This window comes from Orbicella franksi, chromosome 2 (genome assembly GCF_964199315.1).
Source record: "Orbicella franksi chromosome 2, jaOrbFran1.1, whole genome shotgun sequence".
Taxonomy (NCBI): Eukaryota; Metazoa; Cnidaria; class Anthozoa; order Scleractinia; family Merulinidae; genus Orbicella; species Orbicella franksi.
The window spans coordinates 2,371,300-2,388,450 of NC_138146.1; the positions used below are offsets into that span (position 1 = coordinate 2,371,300).

General features: G+C 38.8%; 2 protein-coding genes and 1 pseudogene across 2 annotated transcripts; all 3 read right to left on the reverse strand.

Moving 5' to 3' along the window:
• Positions 1 to 4,971: 4,971 nt before the first annotated feature.
• Positions 4,972 to 6,191, reverse strand: LOC145467179 (uncharacterized; annotated as a pseudogene).
• Positions 6,192 to 6,387: 196 nt separating this feature from the next.
• On the reverse strand, positions 6,388 to 12,553 carry LOC145476039 (short transient receptor potential channel 5-like). Its single transcript, XM_081455318.1, has 7 exons — positions 11,612 to 12,553; positions 10,732 to 11,053; positions 9,607 to 10,120; positions 8,322 to 8,520; positions 7,205 to 7,366; positions 6,860 to 6,931; positions 6,388 to 6,721 (listed from the first exon to the last, which is right to left on the reverse strand). Exons 1-7 carry the CDS (start codon positions 12,551 to 12,553, stop codon positions 6,398 to 6,400), a joined length of 2,535 nt encoding a protein of 844 aa, XP_081311444.1. The 3' UTR covers positions 6,388 to 6,397.
• Positions 12,554 to 16,134: 3,581 nt separating this feature from the next.
• Positions 16,135 to 17,151, reverse strand: LOC145467610 (ficolin-2-like). Its single transcript, XM_081451191.1, has 2 exons — positions 16,788 to 17,151; positions 16,135 to 16,441 (listed from the first exon to the last, which is right to left on the reverse strand). The coding sequence occupies exons 1-2, from the start codon at positions 17,096 to 17,098 to the stop codon at positions 16,213 to 16,215; spliced, it is 540 nt and encodes a 179-aa protein (XP_081307317.1). The 5' UTR covers positions 17,099 to 17,151; the 3' UTR covers positions 16,135 to 16,212.

The window sequence follows — 17,151 nt, forward strand, 5'->3', positions numbered from 1 at the left end:
TTGTGTTATTTTGTAGTTCGTCACAGCAAGATTCAATACTTATAAAGTATATATGGTCGTCTTTCTCGGCATGTAGTCACTTGAGATTTAGATTGTGATGTTTCGACTGTTTATTGAGGGTCTACATCGACTGATTACACATTACACACTGATTACCCGTTAAGCACGATGTCGTCTGTGATTGGTGGATTTGGATCCTTACATTTCTGGTGAAATTCAAATTTTTAACGTTTCATTTTGCCGCAAATTTTTTTCCGTCGAATGGCCGTCGAAAGCTCATATTTTTAATAATTTTACGGGAGAACGCTTTATTCTATTTTATTATAATATATTCCAATGTGAACGGAGGTGATTTCGGGCAATTTTGCAAATTCTGTGGGAAGTTTCCTCGAATTTACATTGCATTTTATCAGTTGCAAAGCAAATGAGAAAAGTTTACGGCGAAAAAAGCTACACTTTTTTTAATAAGAATATTTCTTTCCGGCCCAGGCTAAATATTCTTATTTTTCTGCCGATTATAGGCTGAAAATATTCTTGTAAATATTCTAAGATTAGTTAAAGGACAAACTGGACTATGCCAATAAAACGTCAGATTATCTATCGAATCATGTCTTTCTTGACGTTAGAATAGCTTTGGAGGCAGACTGCAGACAATAAAGTCTGATTAGACACACATTACTTCTCGCAGAAATTTTATTAGCATCGAACATACGGCTGGTGCTGAGTTTGTTGTTTTTTGGCTAGCTTTGCCGTTTAGAGAAAAGAAGAATTTTATACGGTTTAATTAAAATATATAGAGGATATTACACGGTGGCGAGAAGATATGAATTTTATGTTCTCGTGGCAAGAACAATATCTCACGAGTGAGCGAAGCGAACGAGTGAGATATTGTTCTTGCCCCGAGAACATAAAATTCATATCTTCGACTGAGCCAACGTGTAATGTTCTTTTTATTATATGGAGAAACCAATTCAACAAAAGCAAAAGGCGGGAATCGTGAGGTCATTGAACGATACGACACTCACAAAGGTGACATACGGAAAATACGCCACTCGGGTCCCGAATGAAGTGGCGTATGGAATCTACTAGTGGTTTAGTTCCCAGTAAAACACTCTTCTCCATATAATAAATAATGGTATTGTACTTACAAATTTTCAAAACACCGCGAAATCGTGGCCTTTTCAAATTCCCAACAGGTTTATTCTTGAAATATTCTTAAAATTCAGCAAATTTCAGTGTCGATATACTTATAAAGTATATTCTTATAAAAAAAAAAAACTGCACTAAAAGATAGTGCAAACGAGATTAAGTATTAAAGTCTTCTCACGATACACAGCGGATCTCGGTTACATGTTGTGCCTTTTTTCTTTTGTTATAATTGTTGAAATATCATCTTTGTAGAGTTAAATCGAACTTACTAGTGTCGATATTGGCTTACAGTACTAATGCACTTTGACCTTGACTTAAAAATATTTCAGTTCGTCTTCGACCTCATGTCCCGTGACCAGTCACATGGAATAATAATAAGTTCATTTCGCGCCAAAATTATTAAATACAAAAGAGAATCAAGAAAGGAAACACTAGAAACGGATTTACAACTAACAAGGTGCAAATCAATAATTACTCGGAGTTATCCGATAATTTTCTTTAAATAACCACCAACACAGTTCACTGCAACCTGTAAGCCGCAGATATTCGTGGATATTTTATCGCTTGTCATCAGTACGGTCGCATATCGTTACAGGGGTTTACCTGCCATCTATCGTGCGCGGTCGCATAGCTTCTAGCGGGTAACATGACGTAACAATACGAGACTTCACTTCACTAAATATTGTTAAGAGGGAAGTCTGTTGATTAGTTGATATATTAACATGCGTTGATTGTTAAGTGCATCAGGCGCCAGTCGAAAGATAGGCAACAAAAAGTACGTATTAACAGCTTCGTAATAAAAGCATCAAGACTCTATAACACTTACGCCATTTACAAAGTACTCCTTCAGGTTCGCGTTTTGTTCAAAGTGACGTTTATGTGTATGGTCAGCAAACTTTAAAATGAGAGTCTCAACTCAATCACGCAGAAATGTTAAAATGTTGGAAGCGTTTGTGTCGGCGAACGTATTTTTGCCACATACACGGCAGGTGTGCAACTGTGTTAAAGTGATTCAACATTAAAGGAACTCAGTCACGGTATTTTGAGTTATTTTGGCCACATACAAAATTACCTTTAAATAGTAGGAAACCTGAAAATAACAGTTTAATAAGATAGAAAAACACCAAAGACATAATGATAAACCATAAAGGAACAAGGATGGCTACGGATGGAGAGGGTTAACACGGATTACAAACGACGAATTTGAAAAATTGAGGCTTAACTTTTCAATATACGCAAACCGTGACTGTGCTTCTTTAAGATGCGTGTGTTAATATTGAATGCCAATCATGTCAAATCTATACAAAGATGCTTTGATAAATACAAGAACTCTTGAGACAATAAGCTGGAGCGAAAGGACAACGATAATTTTTTTTAGGCCTTTTCTGTCTACTGATTTCCGGTTAAGAAAGAGTGCAGTTTAAATACAAATCTTTATTCGTAATAAGAGACTTTTTAATTGCCAATAAAATATTCCAATTCCTACTTAGCCCGCAAAAACGTAATCGCGTCCGATATCCTGAGGCTTTCATTGCTAGCTCTGCTCCAGTTTGCAATTTAATGCTTGCTGAGATTTTCTGGTTTGGTTAAGCCATATACTTTATCTACTAATGTATGCTTAAAACGAAGATAATTAATCCAGAACGTGCAATATGTGGGGAGAATATCCTTGATATTTTGGCTGGATTGTATCATGAACGGTGCTGTGTGCTGCACTAGATTCTGGTTTAAATTCGCATTCAATTCAATTTAAGAACCTTTACTAGTTATGCTACAAAACGGCCTCGATTAACAACTGTCAAACTTCAGGTGCACGCAAACCTGTCTTACCGAAATACAAGTTATATTAGCACCTCAACTCATAATGATATAATTTATTTCGTCCTTTCATTACCTGTTGAAGTAACCGGCCTGGTCCTTCGTTGCCATCGATCCAAAGAGCAGAATTCACAAATTCTTTGGTAGCAAAGGCTTAATATAATGATACAATGAAAGCGGTTAGCTGAGTCCTTTTAAGAGAAGTTAAGAGAAATGTTTTAATGATATGTTTGCTTTTTCTTGTTCATGATTGTTTCAAGTTGGACTAATAATGTCAACATACTTTAATTGGACCTTTTTATTACTACACGACTCAAATATTAGATCCGTTTAATCTCGAGAATGAAACATCTTTTTTGACCGTATGCATTTTTTTAAATTTCAGTGCTGTCAGGAGTATGGCTTCCTTTCTCCAAGCGACGAAAAGAACAGTATCCTTTTCGCAATGGCTGTTTCTTGTAACAGAAGTATTTTAAAGTGAAAGTTGACCACCTTAAGTGATGTTTAGGAACCGAGTTAAACTCGGCTTGTTAATTCAATCAGTTTGATTTTATTGGAAAAAGTTGTTCACTTTCTATGACCAAACACAGTGGTTTCTTCATATACCTTCAGAGCGAAGCGCGATCGTTAACTTTCTCCAACTGAGCAAGCGCAAGTTAACATGAGTGCGACGCGCAAGAGTTACGCATCGCGTACAGGAAGCGGAAGTCAAAATGATTAGGAAACGTTTCGCCGCAATACACGGTTTGCGTGTTGCGCTCGACACCCGCACGTGGAACACGCAACAAATATATTATTACGAATATGTTGCCGTGCGTCTGTTCAGTTATAGATCACAGATGACGTCAAAAATGAGATAAGAAGTAAAAGGGAGCACACAAGGCGATAGCCGAGTGTGTCACCGATGTTCTTACAACATACTGAACAGACGCATGTCAATATGGAACCTATCTATTTATTTTATAACTAGTTACATGAACAAGAACATGCTAATGAAGTCGTCCATACGTCTGTCCTCCAATTGAGCATAAGTAAGAACCAATCAAACTGTCTCACTTTGTGAAATACTCGTGCAAAGAGAAACTATAAACTTGAAGCTAAGCAAGAAGTGTAACAGTTGATACGTTACTTAAGACTCATCCTGCGTATTGGTTTAAGCTCTCAAATGAGGGTTTTTACTCTGTTAGGTGTTGTTCACAATTTACCATTTTCCTTAACACATGTTTAGCTGCTCTTGTGCACGCAGTTTACACAGAGTATGCTCGCTCCTTTCACAGTCTTGGACTTGAAGAGTCTGCTTATTTCTTTGCTAATAAAGCTGGACCTAAAGCAAGACAACTACTGGATGGAATGTAGATAACATAAAATGACTACAGAAATATTGTTATATAACAAAAAATAAGATTCCTGAATGAAATGAACTGAGACTGCGATTAACAAGGAGATTTTAACAGTATGGAAGGAAACAAGATTTAGAGAAACTATAATAACTCAAAATTAATAAACAAAGGGCAAGAAAAAAGTGCGTGCCAGGTGGGGTGAATATTTTTATTAGAATTACAAAAGTTTTCCACCGTCATTATATCTGGTTTTCGCTACTTAGGACCAACTTCCAAGTATTCAAATTATGTCTACAACTATTATTAAACCAAAAACGTTACAGATCGGTTGAAATTCTAAAACGTTTTCGTTGATATATATAAATGACAGATAAATTATTGGCGTTGTGCTGTAAGGGAGTGTTTTTATTACATTTACCTGAGATCACACACAAAAGAGGACAAAATATCCCACTTTGAACTACCAAAGAGTGTTTGTAACTGCTGAAGAGGACAATGAAGCCCCGTTACTCTGAAACCGCATCAAATGTTTTCAGTCCACACTACGTCGGAGGAACTTAAAAACGCAACAATGGCCGGTCATTTTTGATTTGTGTTTGAGGAAAACTCTGTCATGAAAATCAAATGGTTATCGTGACGCCATCGTTTTCGTAGAGCTCCGTTTTTAACAAGTGTTCCGTCCACACGAAGACGAAAAGCCGGTGTTTTCAACTTCCTCCGGTTTTAAGATCGTTTGCGAAAAGCTCCGTTTTCGTGACGCATAGGCCTGACGGTAGAAATAAAGCTGCGTTTTTAAATTTCTCCAACGTAGCGTGGACGCTGCCTCAAATTGTCGATTAATATGGTCAAAACTATGTACCAGCTACACTGAACAAACAAGTGCATGACGTTTTTTCAGCCTCTTTACTTATGGCTTTAGTTACATTTGAAGCGTAGTTACATTAGCAAAGCAAAGCAAACAAAAGCATTCCGACTTTTAAAGCTCTTTGGAAACCCACTCCGTAGGTAACTGATGGGAAAGCCGGTAACTCGTGGACAAAGGCAGGCTCGGCTTGACCATTTGTTACAAACGTGTTTCCTCTGTTCTCTAAACATTTAAGAAAAATAAAATTAGTAAATTGTCTAAATTGCTTTTCTTGACAAAAATATCACTTCTAGCACAACAAAAACGCAACAAGGGCGTAGGACCTGTTTAAAACAGGCCCACCTCACCAGACGGCTAATGGTACAGTTTTGAAGATAGAAAACATGGCTATAGCCCAAAATGGCTAGCAGAATCGTAGCTTGCTGCGGTCAATCCGCACACTATGACTGTTTACAAAATACCGTATTTTCCACTGCGTCCGCCCCCCCCCCCCCCCTGCGGAGTCTGCGGAGTAGCCCATGGGGTAATCCACGGAATAGCCCGTAGAGTAGTCCGCGGAGTAGTCCGTAGGATAGTCTACGGAGTAGCCCATAGGGTAATCCACGGAGCCCCGTTGAGTAGTCCGCAGAGTTGTCCGTAGATAGTCTGCGGAGTAGCCCATGGGGTAATCCGCGGAATAGCCCGTAGAGTAGTCCGCAGAGTTGTCCGTAGGATAGTCTACGGAGTAGCCCATGGGGTAATCCACGGAATAGCCCGTAGAGTAGTCCGCAGAGCTGTCCGTAGGATAGTCTACGGAGTAGCCCATGGGGTAATCCACGGAATAGCCCGTAGAGTAGTCCGCGGAGTAGTCCGTAGGATAGTCTACGGAGTAGCCCATAGGGTAATCCACGGAGCCCCGTAGAGTAGTCCGCAGAGTTGTCCGTAGGATAGTCTGCGGAGTAGCCCGTGGGGTAATCCACGGAATAGCCCGTAGAGTAGTCCGCAGAGTTGTCCGTAGGATAGTCTACGGAGTAGCCCATAGGGTAATCCACGGAGCCCCGTAGAGTAGTCCGCGGAGTTGTCCGTAGGATAGTCTACGGAGTAGCCCATGGGGTAATCCACGGAATAGCCCGTAGAGTAGTCCGCAGAGTTGTCCGTAGATAGTCTGCGGAGTAGCCCGTAGGGTAATTCACGGAGTAGTCCGCGGAGTAGTCCGTAGGGAAGTCTGCGGATTGGGGTGGGGATGTCATTGGATAGTCCGCGGAGCGGGAGTCAGTGTTTTCAACTCTCCCCAAGTTATAACTCTACTCTTACATACCAAATAGAACTGTACCTGAGCAGCCGTTGACCTCTTGAATGTACGTTTAAACGGTGATTTTGGAAATCCCTCGACACGCCTTCCCAGTTCCTGCCACATAAGCTCTTGAATCGCTTTGATGTCTTTAAGGTTCTCAGAGTCCTCATGTCTGCTGTCTTCCCTCCTTTGGTGCAAATAACGTTCTACAATCTGCACAAGTACGTCTCTCCTGTGCGAGCAACTGTTGAATTTGGTCTTTACCATTTCAAATCCCTGAAAAGAAGTATTTGCAGTCAAAACCTAACTTAGCTAGCGAAGCTCAACATAAAGGGGTTAAATGGGAAGATGGCCAGCTGAATTCATCTTTGAATTTCATTTCAAGACGAAATTATACATGAGCTTCCAACTCACATGTACTTTTCGTGGTATGTCGCCAAGGATGTCGTGGTTGTTCATGTTAACCTCATAACGTGATTCTAAATTCTAAAAGACAAAAGTAATCAGAGTATAAAAAGTATGACTGAACACTTCTCATCACCTATCCAGGTTTAAGCTTAAGCCGCAGGGTGGGGGTGGACAGCATGAAAGAAGTCGAGGGAGTGGGAAGGGTCAGTTCTCTCTTTCTCTGTTTCACTATTCTCTCTCCCAATCTCCCTGCTCCCGCACCCTTTACCACCCCCCCCCCCCCACCCTACCCCCACCACTTCTTGTTAATTTCCGCTTCTGCCTAAGCCTACCATGCAGACTACAACCAACCTGGTTAAATCCCCGACATTTGTCCATTATTTTTGTGAACAAATGAATAACAGCTTTAGGATTAGGGATAAGATTGTATGGAGGGGGGAGTACACTGCCTTTGTTCACCCAGTTCATCCACATGCGAGTCCTGGACACCTTCCAGTGTAAATCCTCTGCTTCCTTTAGAAAAATAAAATAGACAAATAAAAGGAGAGCCATGAACACAAGTGCAAGTTTTACCATAGTGGATATTGTTTGGTACCTGAAGGTGAGGGACTTCCTTTTACCTTTCACAACCTAAAATCTGTTTTCAGAATTCTCAGACACTGTCTTACAAAGTATACTTCAATATGGGTTTCAAAAGGTTTTTCACAATTCACAGGCCACAAAAATGGTGGATCATCACCCACCACCATCTTTCCCTCTTTATTATTAGATGTGTAAGTGCATGGGCATTAAAGAAAATGACTCTGTGCCCCTTATACAGAGCCAAGGGAGAGGGGAACCTTATTGGAGGTTAAAAATGTGTTCAGTAGAGTTAATCTGATGCAAAGACCTTGACATATGACGTAAATGTAGTGTAAGTTAAAGATACATGTAGGCCTGGGATAGGTAGGTAGGTAGGTAGGTAGGTAGGTAGGTAGGTAGGTAGGTAGGTGGGTACTTGTAGGTAGGTGGAGTCAGCATACAAGCCAAGTGGTCCATCAGGTAAGCGCTAAATTATCTCCGGTTTCTGTAGCATGAAGTGATTAGGAGTATTTCTACTTCTCCCCTGGATGGGATGCTAGTCCACGGCAGGGTTACCCCCAGCATTAAATTTGCCCAATTTTATACACCTGGGTGGATAGAGTTACTGAGAGAGTAAAGTGTCTTGCCCAAGAATGCAAAACAATGTCCCTGGCCGGGGCTTGCACCTGGACCTTTTGATCTCGGGAGAGCACATTAAACATGAGGCCACCTTGCCTCTACGAAGTAAAGGAGGTACCCATTTATACCCCTGGGTGAAAGAGTCCAACAAACGAACAAACAGACAATCGTTAAGACACTGCTTCTTTCAACTGTGGTACATTTGAATGCTTCTAAAGGATGAATGTTAAAAGCAGTTAGTACTAATAAATTAAATGAGAAATCTCACCACAATGGTTTCAAAAGACCTTGTCATCATAGCAATCAGCATATTAATTGCAACCACAGCAATCAGGACTTGATACAAGCCAAACAGTGCAACTCCTGTCTGCTGCGTGATCTGAAACTCAGGTTTGTCAATTCCAAATGTCTCTAAATCAGTCAAGCCAAACAGCGACCAAAATAAGCTCTCCAGACCCTTATCTACCCTACAAAGCAGAATGTTTGGCAAAATAATCATACATGTGCTGCATTGTATCACAATTAAATTGTATACCAGTACATGTATGCATTTATCTACTGAGCGGGTGTGATGGATATGAAAATGCTATTGCCAATACATGTAGGAGATCCAACAAATGGATTGACTGACCTACAGATAGACACACACACAAATGGACAGAAAAGCAGGCAGACAGACAGACAGACTTATAACTGAGTCAACATAATTATTTATAACTATATTCTATTTGGTAATCATAAATATATTTACCAATAATAATCAATCGTTGTTACCAGACGGAGTACTTATAACTTGATTGAATGCTACCTATTTGTAAATTTATACCGTCAGTTGACCCCTGCTATTTTGAATTCCCAGAGGAAAAGAAAAAAAGTGAGAGTTAGACATAACTGATAGTAAAGGACTGAAGGAAAATTTGAGTTCAAAGTAAGAGGGAGTTCAAAATAACCGAGTTTGAATTAGTGGGGTCCAACTGTAACTTAACTTTATACATTGTAGCACTTGCCAATATTATAATGGTTGGTAATTATATTCATTTTATATTATGGTGTGCAGTTTTATTTACCTCTGTGGTTGAACTGTTAGCCAAGACTAATTTTTTTTTATCTGAATACGGCCATCCCCCCTTTTTTTTTTCGTTTATTGTCGAATGCGTTTTCTGATTTTGGGTCGGTCGGTCGGAACAGGAAAAAAAACAAAAATAAAATTGGAAAAGGAGTCTGGAACTACGAAGCCCGATACCTCAGCATAATATCCGTGGAGCCTGGAAACAACAAGGTGTGGTTACAAAGTCAACATCGTGGCAATGGAGAAAGGAAAAAGTCAACGTCATTGTTAAAATCAAACGAGAACAGGGAAAAACTAAAAATCTGTAAGAAAAAAATAGGTTATGTTTCAGATTAAAGTGACAATTGTTTGAAATGATGTGTTGTTGCCTTGATTGCCTTCTATGTAACTTTTTTTTTTTTGAAAATGCGAAAATCTGGGTCAGTCGGACAACGATAAACAGAGAAAAAAAAGGGATGGCCTAAGAAAAAATAAAACATTGTACCTTGCAAAATGATGACCCACTCTGCCCTTTGCATTGCCTGTTCCATTTGCCTGTTCATTGAACTGATACTGTGTGCTGATGTAATGTGAGTACAACTTTCTGAGACTCAATCCAAATGCCACAAAAAGCAGCGCAAAAAAGACCAGGAACTTGAGCACATCCCTGAACAGTCGGTACAGCGACAGCTGCATGGGACCAAAGGTGGCATTCACTTGGAAAGCACTGGAGATATGGAAGAAGCTCAGCACCATGCCGACCGTGTACAAGCTATTGGCTATCAAAATAGGCTGGTACCCAAAGGAGGGGACAAACTTGCGGAACTTGTCCAGGACTGCCCAGCTCCCAACTAGCCCATAAGCAATTATTTGAAAAAAGTAGGAAAGTACAAAGAAGGTAACCATGAGCAGTGAGACTAAATTCCACCACTGCCGTCGGTAAAGGTTGGAGCCTTGACTGTAAAACACTTTAAGCTCCTGAACTGCCAGACCCACCACCCAAAGAAAGACAATCCACTCTGAAAAGAAAAACAAATTTTAAGGTTTGTAATCTAATGTGACTGTTTTAATGTAGGAAAACAGAACTGATGGCCTTGGAAGGCATTTTGGAACTGACAATATTGGCAGTGAGTATTTCTTTTAAGCCAAAACGAGATGAAAACTAATATTTAAGGTTTTAAATTGGTGATTTAGTTTGGTAGTTTAGGGGGGCACATTTTTTGCCAATAATTTTGAACATAAGTCGCATGCTACTTGAGGTACAATTTTGGGGTTTTATGTATATGACTAAGTCTGCTTTGCGATCTTTGGATATTTAGTTAAGTATCGTAAAGCCTTTTAGCATGGTGGCTCATAAGCCTTGGTGTTTAATTTAGTTGTCTGTGCCATAAAGTGACAAGAATCACTACTCCCTAAGAATGGAATGCTACATTGATTGATATGATGTATTTCGGATGGGGGGGAAGGGGTGGGGTAAAAAACAATGAGGTATTTTTCAATTTCATCACGTTGGTTTTTGAGGATGTTTTTGTGTTCTCATTTGCACCTTCCTGATTTTTATATTGTTGTTTCTTTGTTTGTTTTATATTTTTTCACTTTTATTAACAACACCCCTGAGGCAAAATCTTACCAAGAGCACTTGGAGTATTTCCTGCTTCATGAAATTTATCTTGGAAGGCAGAGATAATGAGCAAAAGCAGAAAAACTGCAAAGGAACCTGTATGACTAATGAATTTCACAACTGGATTTGCCAGACCAATGGACAGTGGTAGGGTTGGAGCAAAAAGGTAGATGACAGCCAAAAACGGGAAAAGTAAGGTGTGACGCACACTGTAGATCACTTTACTTAGGAAGTTTCTCTTCCTCCACATAATTTTGCAACAGTTTAGTTCAGGAATTCCAGTGTGCAAGACTAGGTTGAGCCTCAACTGGCTGTATGGATGAGCGACAAGCTAAAACAGAAAAAACAAGGCATTTATCAGGTTATAAAAAATATTACATTGTACATTAAACATTTGCTTTTCATTCAGTTAATACAATGGGTAGAAGAATGATACTTTTGCTAGCTAATAAATTGGTATATCGAGACTAACATGTTTTAAGATCATAGCAGCATCTTGAAATCTTAAATTAAAAGTAGGTTTACAAGTCTTGACAAGTACACATATTGCTGAAGGGTAGAATTCCATCTATTCCTATTTGTAAAGAGAGTGACAGCCTAGATGAATGTTTAGGCCTTTGGTCTTTAAATTTTAAAGTACTCAATTGAAACCCTCCACTCTCAGACACTAGCTGACTTTGGTCTAAGTAGTCCTGACTTCAACTCTGTACTCTATGCAATATTCAAAACCAATTCGGGACTTCTACAGTTACTTGGCTATCTTGCCTGTGAAGTAGATGTTTTGTCAGCAATCACAGTTTTTGGGAAAAAAAAGATTTGTGTTAAAAATGTATATATACCTATGTAGATGGATCAACTGCATAAAAAGTCATCTGTACATTATACACACCTTGTCATTATTATTCCTCAATGCCATGTTAAGGAATATGAGCTCCTTAGCTTCTTCTGTGTGTGCACAAAACTCAAAGTCCTGCTTTTCATTCCTACAAAGTCCATGACTTGTGTCCGGTCGAATATCTGTCAGAATTTTAATTTCATCAGATGTCCTGCACTGCTCCAGAAGACCAACTGCAAACTCTTCACACCCTTCAGACAGTTGTTCATAGTCTTTCTTGAATTCATGATCGGCTATGGCCTTGCCATCAAGTGTTTTGTGCAGAGTGAATGCAGTAACTAATGGATGCTCACTTTCAGGGTTATACAGATAAGAATATCCCATGTATACAGGATTTGAAAGAGTGCGGTAAGCATTTATGTGTAGCAAGAACTGTATTTCTTCTTGGTTGTCACTTGGCAGTTGCTTTTTCGGTTGGCACTCCTCAGGATGGTTGATTCCAAAACCTTTGGACAACATGTACTGAATAATGTCGTGATCTTTGAGTCGAACTGCTAGCATCAGTGGGCTCATGAAGAATCCCTCTCGCCGATCAGTTGGTCCAATGTCGCCTCTAGATCTATTGAAAAAACGACTGTCGAGAAATAGCTCAACACATTCTCTAGAACCTTTGACAACTGCCGCGAAAAGAGCATTCCCTACACCAACACCATTTTCAAGCAAAATCTCTACGATGTCCGCTCGTTCGTTGTAAATAGCTAAACGTAGAGCAACTCGTCCTACTTCGCCTCGACTCACATCAAAAGCTGGCCCTTGAGCGAAGAACTCCCGCACCTCGTTCACATCCTGTTGCTCAATAAGATCCAAAAGTTCCTTCTGTTCTGCGCTGAAAAGGTCACCGCTGTCAACCACATCGTCATATCCAAGGGCTGTGCTAGGTCTACGAGCATCCTTTCCCTTCGATTTTCTGTTCGCCAAATTTGCTGCCGATGCCATTATTATCAATGCTGAAGTAGGGGGCGCGTGGAGCTTCTCGAACCGAAGTTGAACCCATGCAGGTTTCTTCGCTTTGATGAAACGTCACAGCGCTGGATACATTCATGTACACATGTATTAAATACTTTAAAGCTCCAAAAGGGATTTCCATGACAAAAACAAGATCCACGAGGGAATGAATTGTGAATTCTTGTGAATTCTTGCATGTACTCCAACTTGGCAGCGCGAAAGCGAAAAGTAGGCAGGCGTTACCCACGATCGAAGGGAACTGAGCACTAGCACCCAGTCTTCTTAAAGCGACTTGAAAACATGGCGTCTTCACCGGGAAAGAAAGGTGGCAGACAATCCACACTGGCTTTTAGACTTATTAATCCGGAATTATTTATAAAACCAGTACGTATTATAAGTTTAAGCATTAGATTTTTTATATACTTTTATTTCTGATGTGGATGGAGGTCGATCATCGGTCAGCCAACATCCAAAATTGTCAAAACTGGGATATAACCTTCACCCTGCGAGCAGAGCCTCTTTTATTTCTTTTTGCTTTATCTTTTATTAAGAAAAGGCTCTCCTTGCAGGGTGTATAACCTTTAGCTTTTAAGGAAAATAAAATTTTCAAAAACAAATTTTTCAATTTTGTTGATTACTTATAACCTAAATTTAGTTATTTCCATATCTCTTTTAACTTATTTTATGAATACACTACAGCAAGGACACTCGAACCATGATCACTGGACATTTTAATATATTTGTATGTTTTTGTAGTACATGTTTTTTTTGATGACTTAGACAGGCTATAGAATGACACCTCTTCCAGTATTTTACAAGATTAGCTTTTGTATGGTATAAAACCACTAAATAATCTTGTTTAAATGACGAGACCCCATTCTATAGCCACTAAAAAAGTGTACAAACAAATTGAGGTGTTCACAGTTTGAGAAATTCCTCACTGTAATACATAATGTGAGAAATAAATTGATTTTGATTACTCAGAAGAAGAAATGGTATTTAAGTGCTTGGATTGGACTAAATGTTACATTTTGCACTTTTTTTCTTCCTTTTATTTTGTATATTTTTCATTAGAACAAAGTGATTATGATTAGTGGGTCTGTAGCCCTTGTTGGTTGTTTGCTGTTCCTGGGCTTCATGAATTCAAGTGGAGGAGAAAAACAGACAGCTGTGTCAGTCTCAACATCGCCATAAAACAACAGACGTGTTAAAAGCAAGTGGGACTGAAGCATCATGTGTTAGACTGTGTGAGAAAATGGAAAAAGGAGCACAAAGCTGTGACAAAATAATGTGATCTTCTCTGCCTACAATCTTCAAAGTACCAACAATAAGAAGCCGGCCATTTTGTGTTAATTGAACGGACTCCTACAGAGACAAGTGAAGTATTGAAACATGTAGTAAAACTACCAAACATGCAGTATAACTAGAAGCATGCATAACAACTTACAAATATAGAACAGGAGGTTTCAGGAGCTAATTTTGTTGTGTAACAAGTATGCAATATTATTTGACTTTGAGGAGGCTTTCATAACAACTTTGTTTTATTAGGCATGCCAAATCATTTTCCATATGATATTATAGGTGGGTTAAGACACTTAACAGTAAGACACAGCAGCAGCTGCATATCTTTACAAGTTTTGTATTATTTTAGACCTGCAGCTGAGTCAATGTACAAACAATAAGTTAAAAGATATTAAAAAACATTTTGTCCACTCTACTCAAGATTAATAAAAAAGATGTAGAAAAAATTTCCTGCAGCTTTTGTTTCTTTATAATGGCAATCTCCTTTCCCCAACTTTTCACTCTTTTTCTTTAACTCGATACAAACAGGAATGTTCTCTATTTTAAGAAGTAAAGTAATGTTCCAAATAATGCAGGCAAAAAGTGAAAACACATTTTATTGCAGTTGTAAAATTTATTTACTGGATCCTAATCACACAAAGAGTAAGTCCAGCCTTTTTTGTCCCTTCCATGTTGTTGTGCTCACTTTTGTGGATGTTGGGATAATTGTTCTCTTGTTGGAATATTGGATGACTTTAGGCCCACAGACTTATTTTATTAGTTTTTTTTTTTAATGAATGCCACACACATTGGTTTCAATACTTATACAGGTACTTACACTACTTAAAGGCTAATACAGTTACTTAAAATTACACTACTTACAATACTTCTTATTCAATATAATTACTTCGCCACTTACAATACTAAGACTTGCACTACTACATGTATTACTTAGAATATGGTACATACAATACTTACAATACAATACAATCATTTACGCTCCTTACAATACTAATACTGACGCTATTTACAGTGCAATAAATTATGATAACTCGGGTTGCTTACAATACTAACACTTAAATTACTTACATTAATTAAAATACTAAGACTTCCACTACTTACAATACAGTACATACACTGTATACAACACTAATACTTACACTACTTACTGTACAATATGATAACTCATGTTGCTTACAATACTAAGTCCAAAGATTAAGACATTATTTTGGACAACCTGATAATCTCTAAAATAAATTATTGGAGGTTGACCCCATCACAATAAGAAGACTGTTTTCTTTTTTTTTTTTTAATTTTTATAATGATTGAAAATGTGACACTAGATTTACAATACTAGCTACAAAAAGTTCACTGCCACCAACACACAAATAATATGTTACAATAGTACATTAATATGAAAAAAGAAGCAAAATAGAAAGCAAAGCATAGAAAGACCTATTTACAAAAGCAATAGTCAGCTGAACTAACTACAAACAATATAAATTTGCAGGGTTGTGTTTCTTTGCTTCCAGGGGTGGGTGGTGGGGGTACTCCCAGAAAAGTTGGGTAGGGGTGTGGCCCACTTCCCAAAACCCTTACCCTACTTATGACCAAAATCTGTGATTTTTGCTTCCCTATTTATGACCTGGCCAAAAATTCAATACCCTATTTATGACCATTGTGGCATGCACAGTTGCCCTGAACATAAGTCATGAAGGGCTTTTGTTGACGGTCTTATTGATAATGATGAAAAAGTAGCTTCTTCTAAGAAACATATGCAATTCAAGACTAGAGTGCTAGAACCATACCCTATTTGAGACCAAAATGGCCAAAATCGATACCCTATTTATGACCAAAACGGCTCAAAAACCCTACATACCTATATAGCCACACATACCTATATAGTCAATATAAGGGAGTACCCACCCCCCACCCCTGGGGCTTTTGCGAGAGGAATAAGTTATTTCAAAGTTGTAAAGTTACGAATAGAGAGGTACTCATCTTTCCAAATGTTTAGTCAGTATGCCATTATTTTTTGCAATTTATAATTCTAGTTTATGAACGGCTTTCAACTTTGCTTGAAAGAGTAACGGAGTAGGAACAAGCTTGGAGTGCTTACAATTATAGATGAAAGATTTGCCGGGTAGAAGTATATGATTTGCAAGAAGGAAATGTTTCTAAACATTTAGGTTACCAAAAAAAATTAATGCCAAATATGTAAAAGGAAATATTGCCTTCCTTTGCTATCCATGATAATGGTTATTTCCAGAAAAAGGCTGACAAGTCGTAACTATCTTAAATGCTCCAGAAACCCTTCCTCGATCCTTTTTTACAAAGGTGCACAAGAGACTCTACCCTAATTCAAAGATTTAGGATTTGGTTTTAACCTTCATTTCACTGCGTTTTAGGGAATAGTACAGGCCTCTAAACGTGACCCAGTTGATTCCATCGGCATAAGAAGAATGTGTTCCGTTCAGGTACAGTCCGTTAAGATTTGCGCCGAGGCAAACATTGTACCACCAGCTTCCTTTGTGTGTTTGTGCGCAGCTTTCAACCCAGCCGTCATTGTCGTCATCATTCGTAGAAAATTGCATATCACTGAAAGAAAATTACAGATTGATATTAAAGATACAACAAACATGCCTGTTTAAGTTACACAGTAGCAGAGAAAGAAAAACAATTAACTAGTATTCTCCGTAACAATGCAATATTCTACATTAACTTAGTAAAATCGGCCTATTTAATACCTTAACTTTGTCAACACCGTCATCGAATCTATTACCTGTACTTACTTGCCAGCCGTATATATTGCACAGGGATTACAAAATCTAAACTGCTTTTCAACTAGTGTCGCCGAATCACTGGTAGAATTCCAACACAGCTGTTTCAAAAGGTACCCTAAGTTCCCTAAGTTAACGGCTCAATTATTCAGTATTTCTCTTACTTGTGATATATCATAGATTCACCAGCCGTGCCACTGTATCCTCCAATCAAAAGCCGGTACTTATCTGCCTCGTCTTCCACCGTAAAAGTCGTGTACTCGACGTATGTTTTGTTCCCATCAAAGTCTTCCAGGTCAACTCTCAGTATGACGTCATCAGTGGCTGTCAAACGGTGGAGATTGTCGTTTCCAAGCCAGAACTCTCCGTTCAGATCTCCAAACCCGTTTTTGTAGGATTCCCAACCAAGATAGAAGTCAACAGAACCGTCGAAACGTCTCTGAAAAACTGTCCAACCTGCACCGTCCGTGGTCATGTCACACAACACTTGTATTGGTTTGCCTCCATCTGGATTGATTGTGTACACGC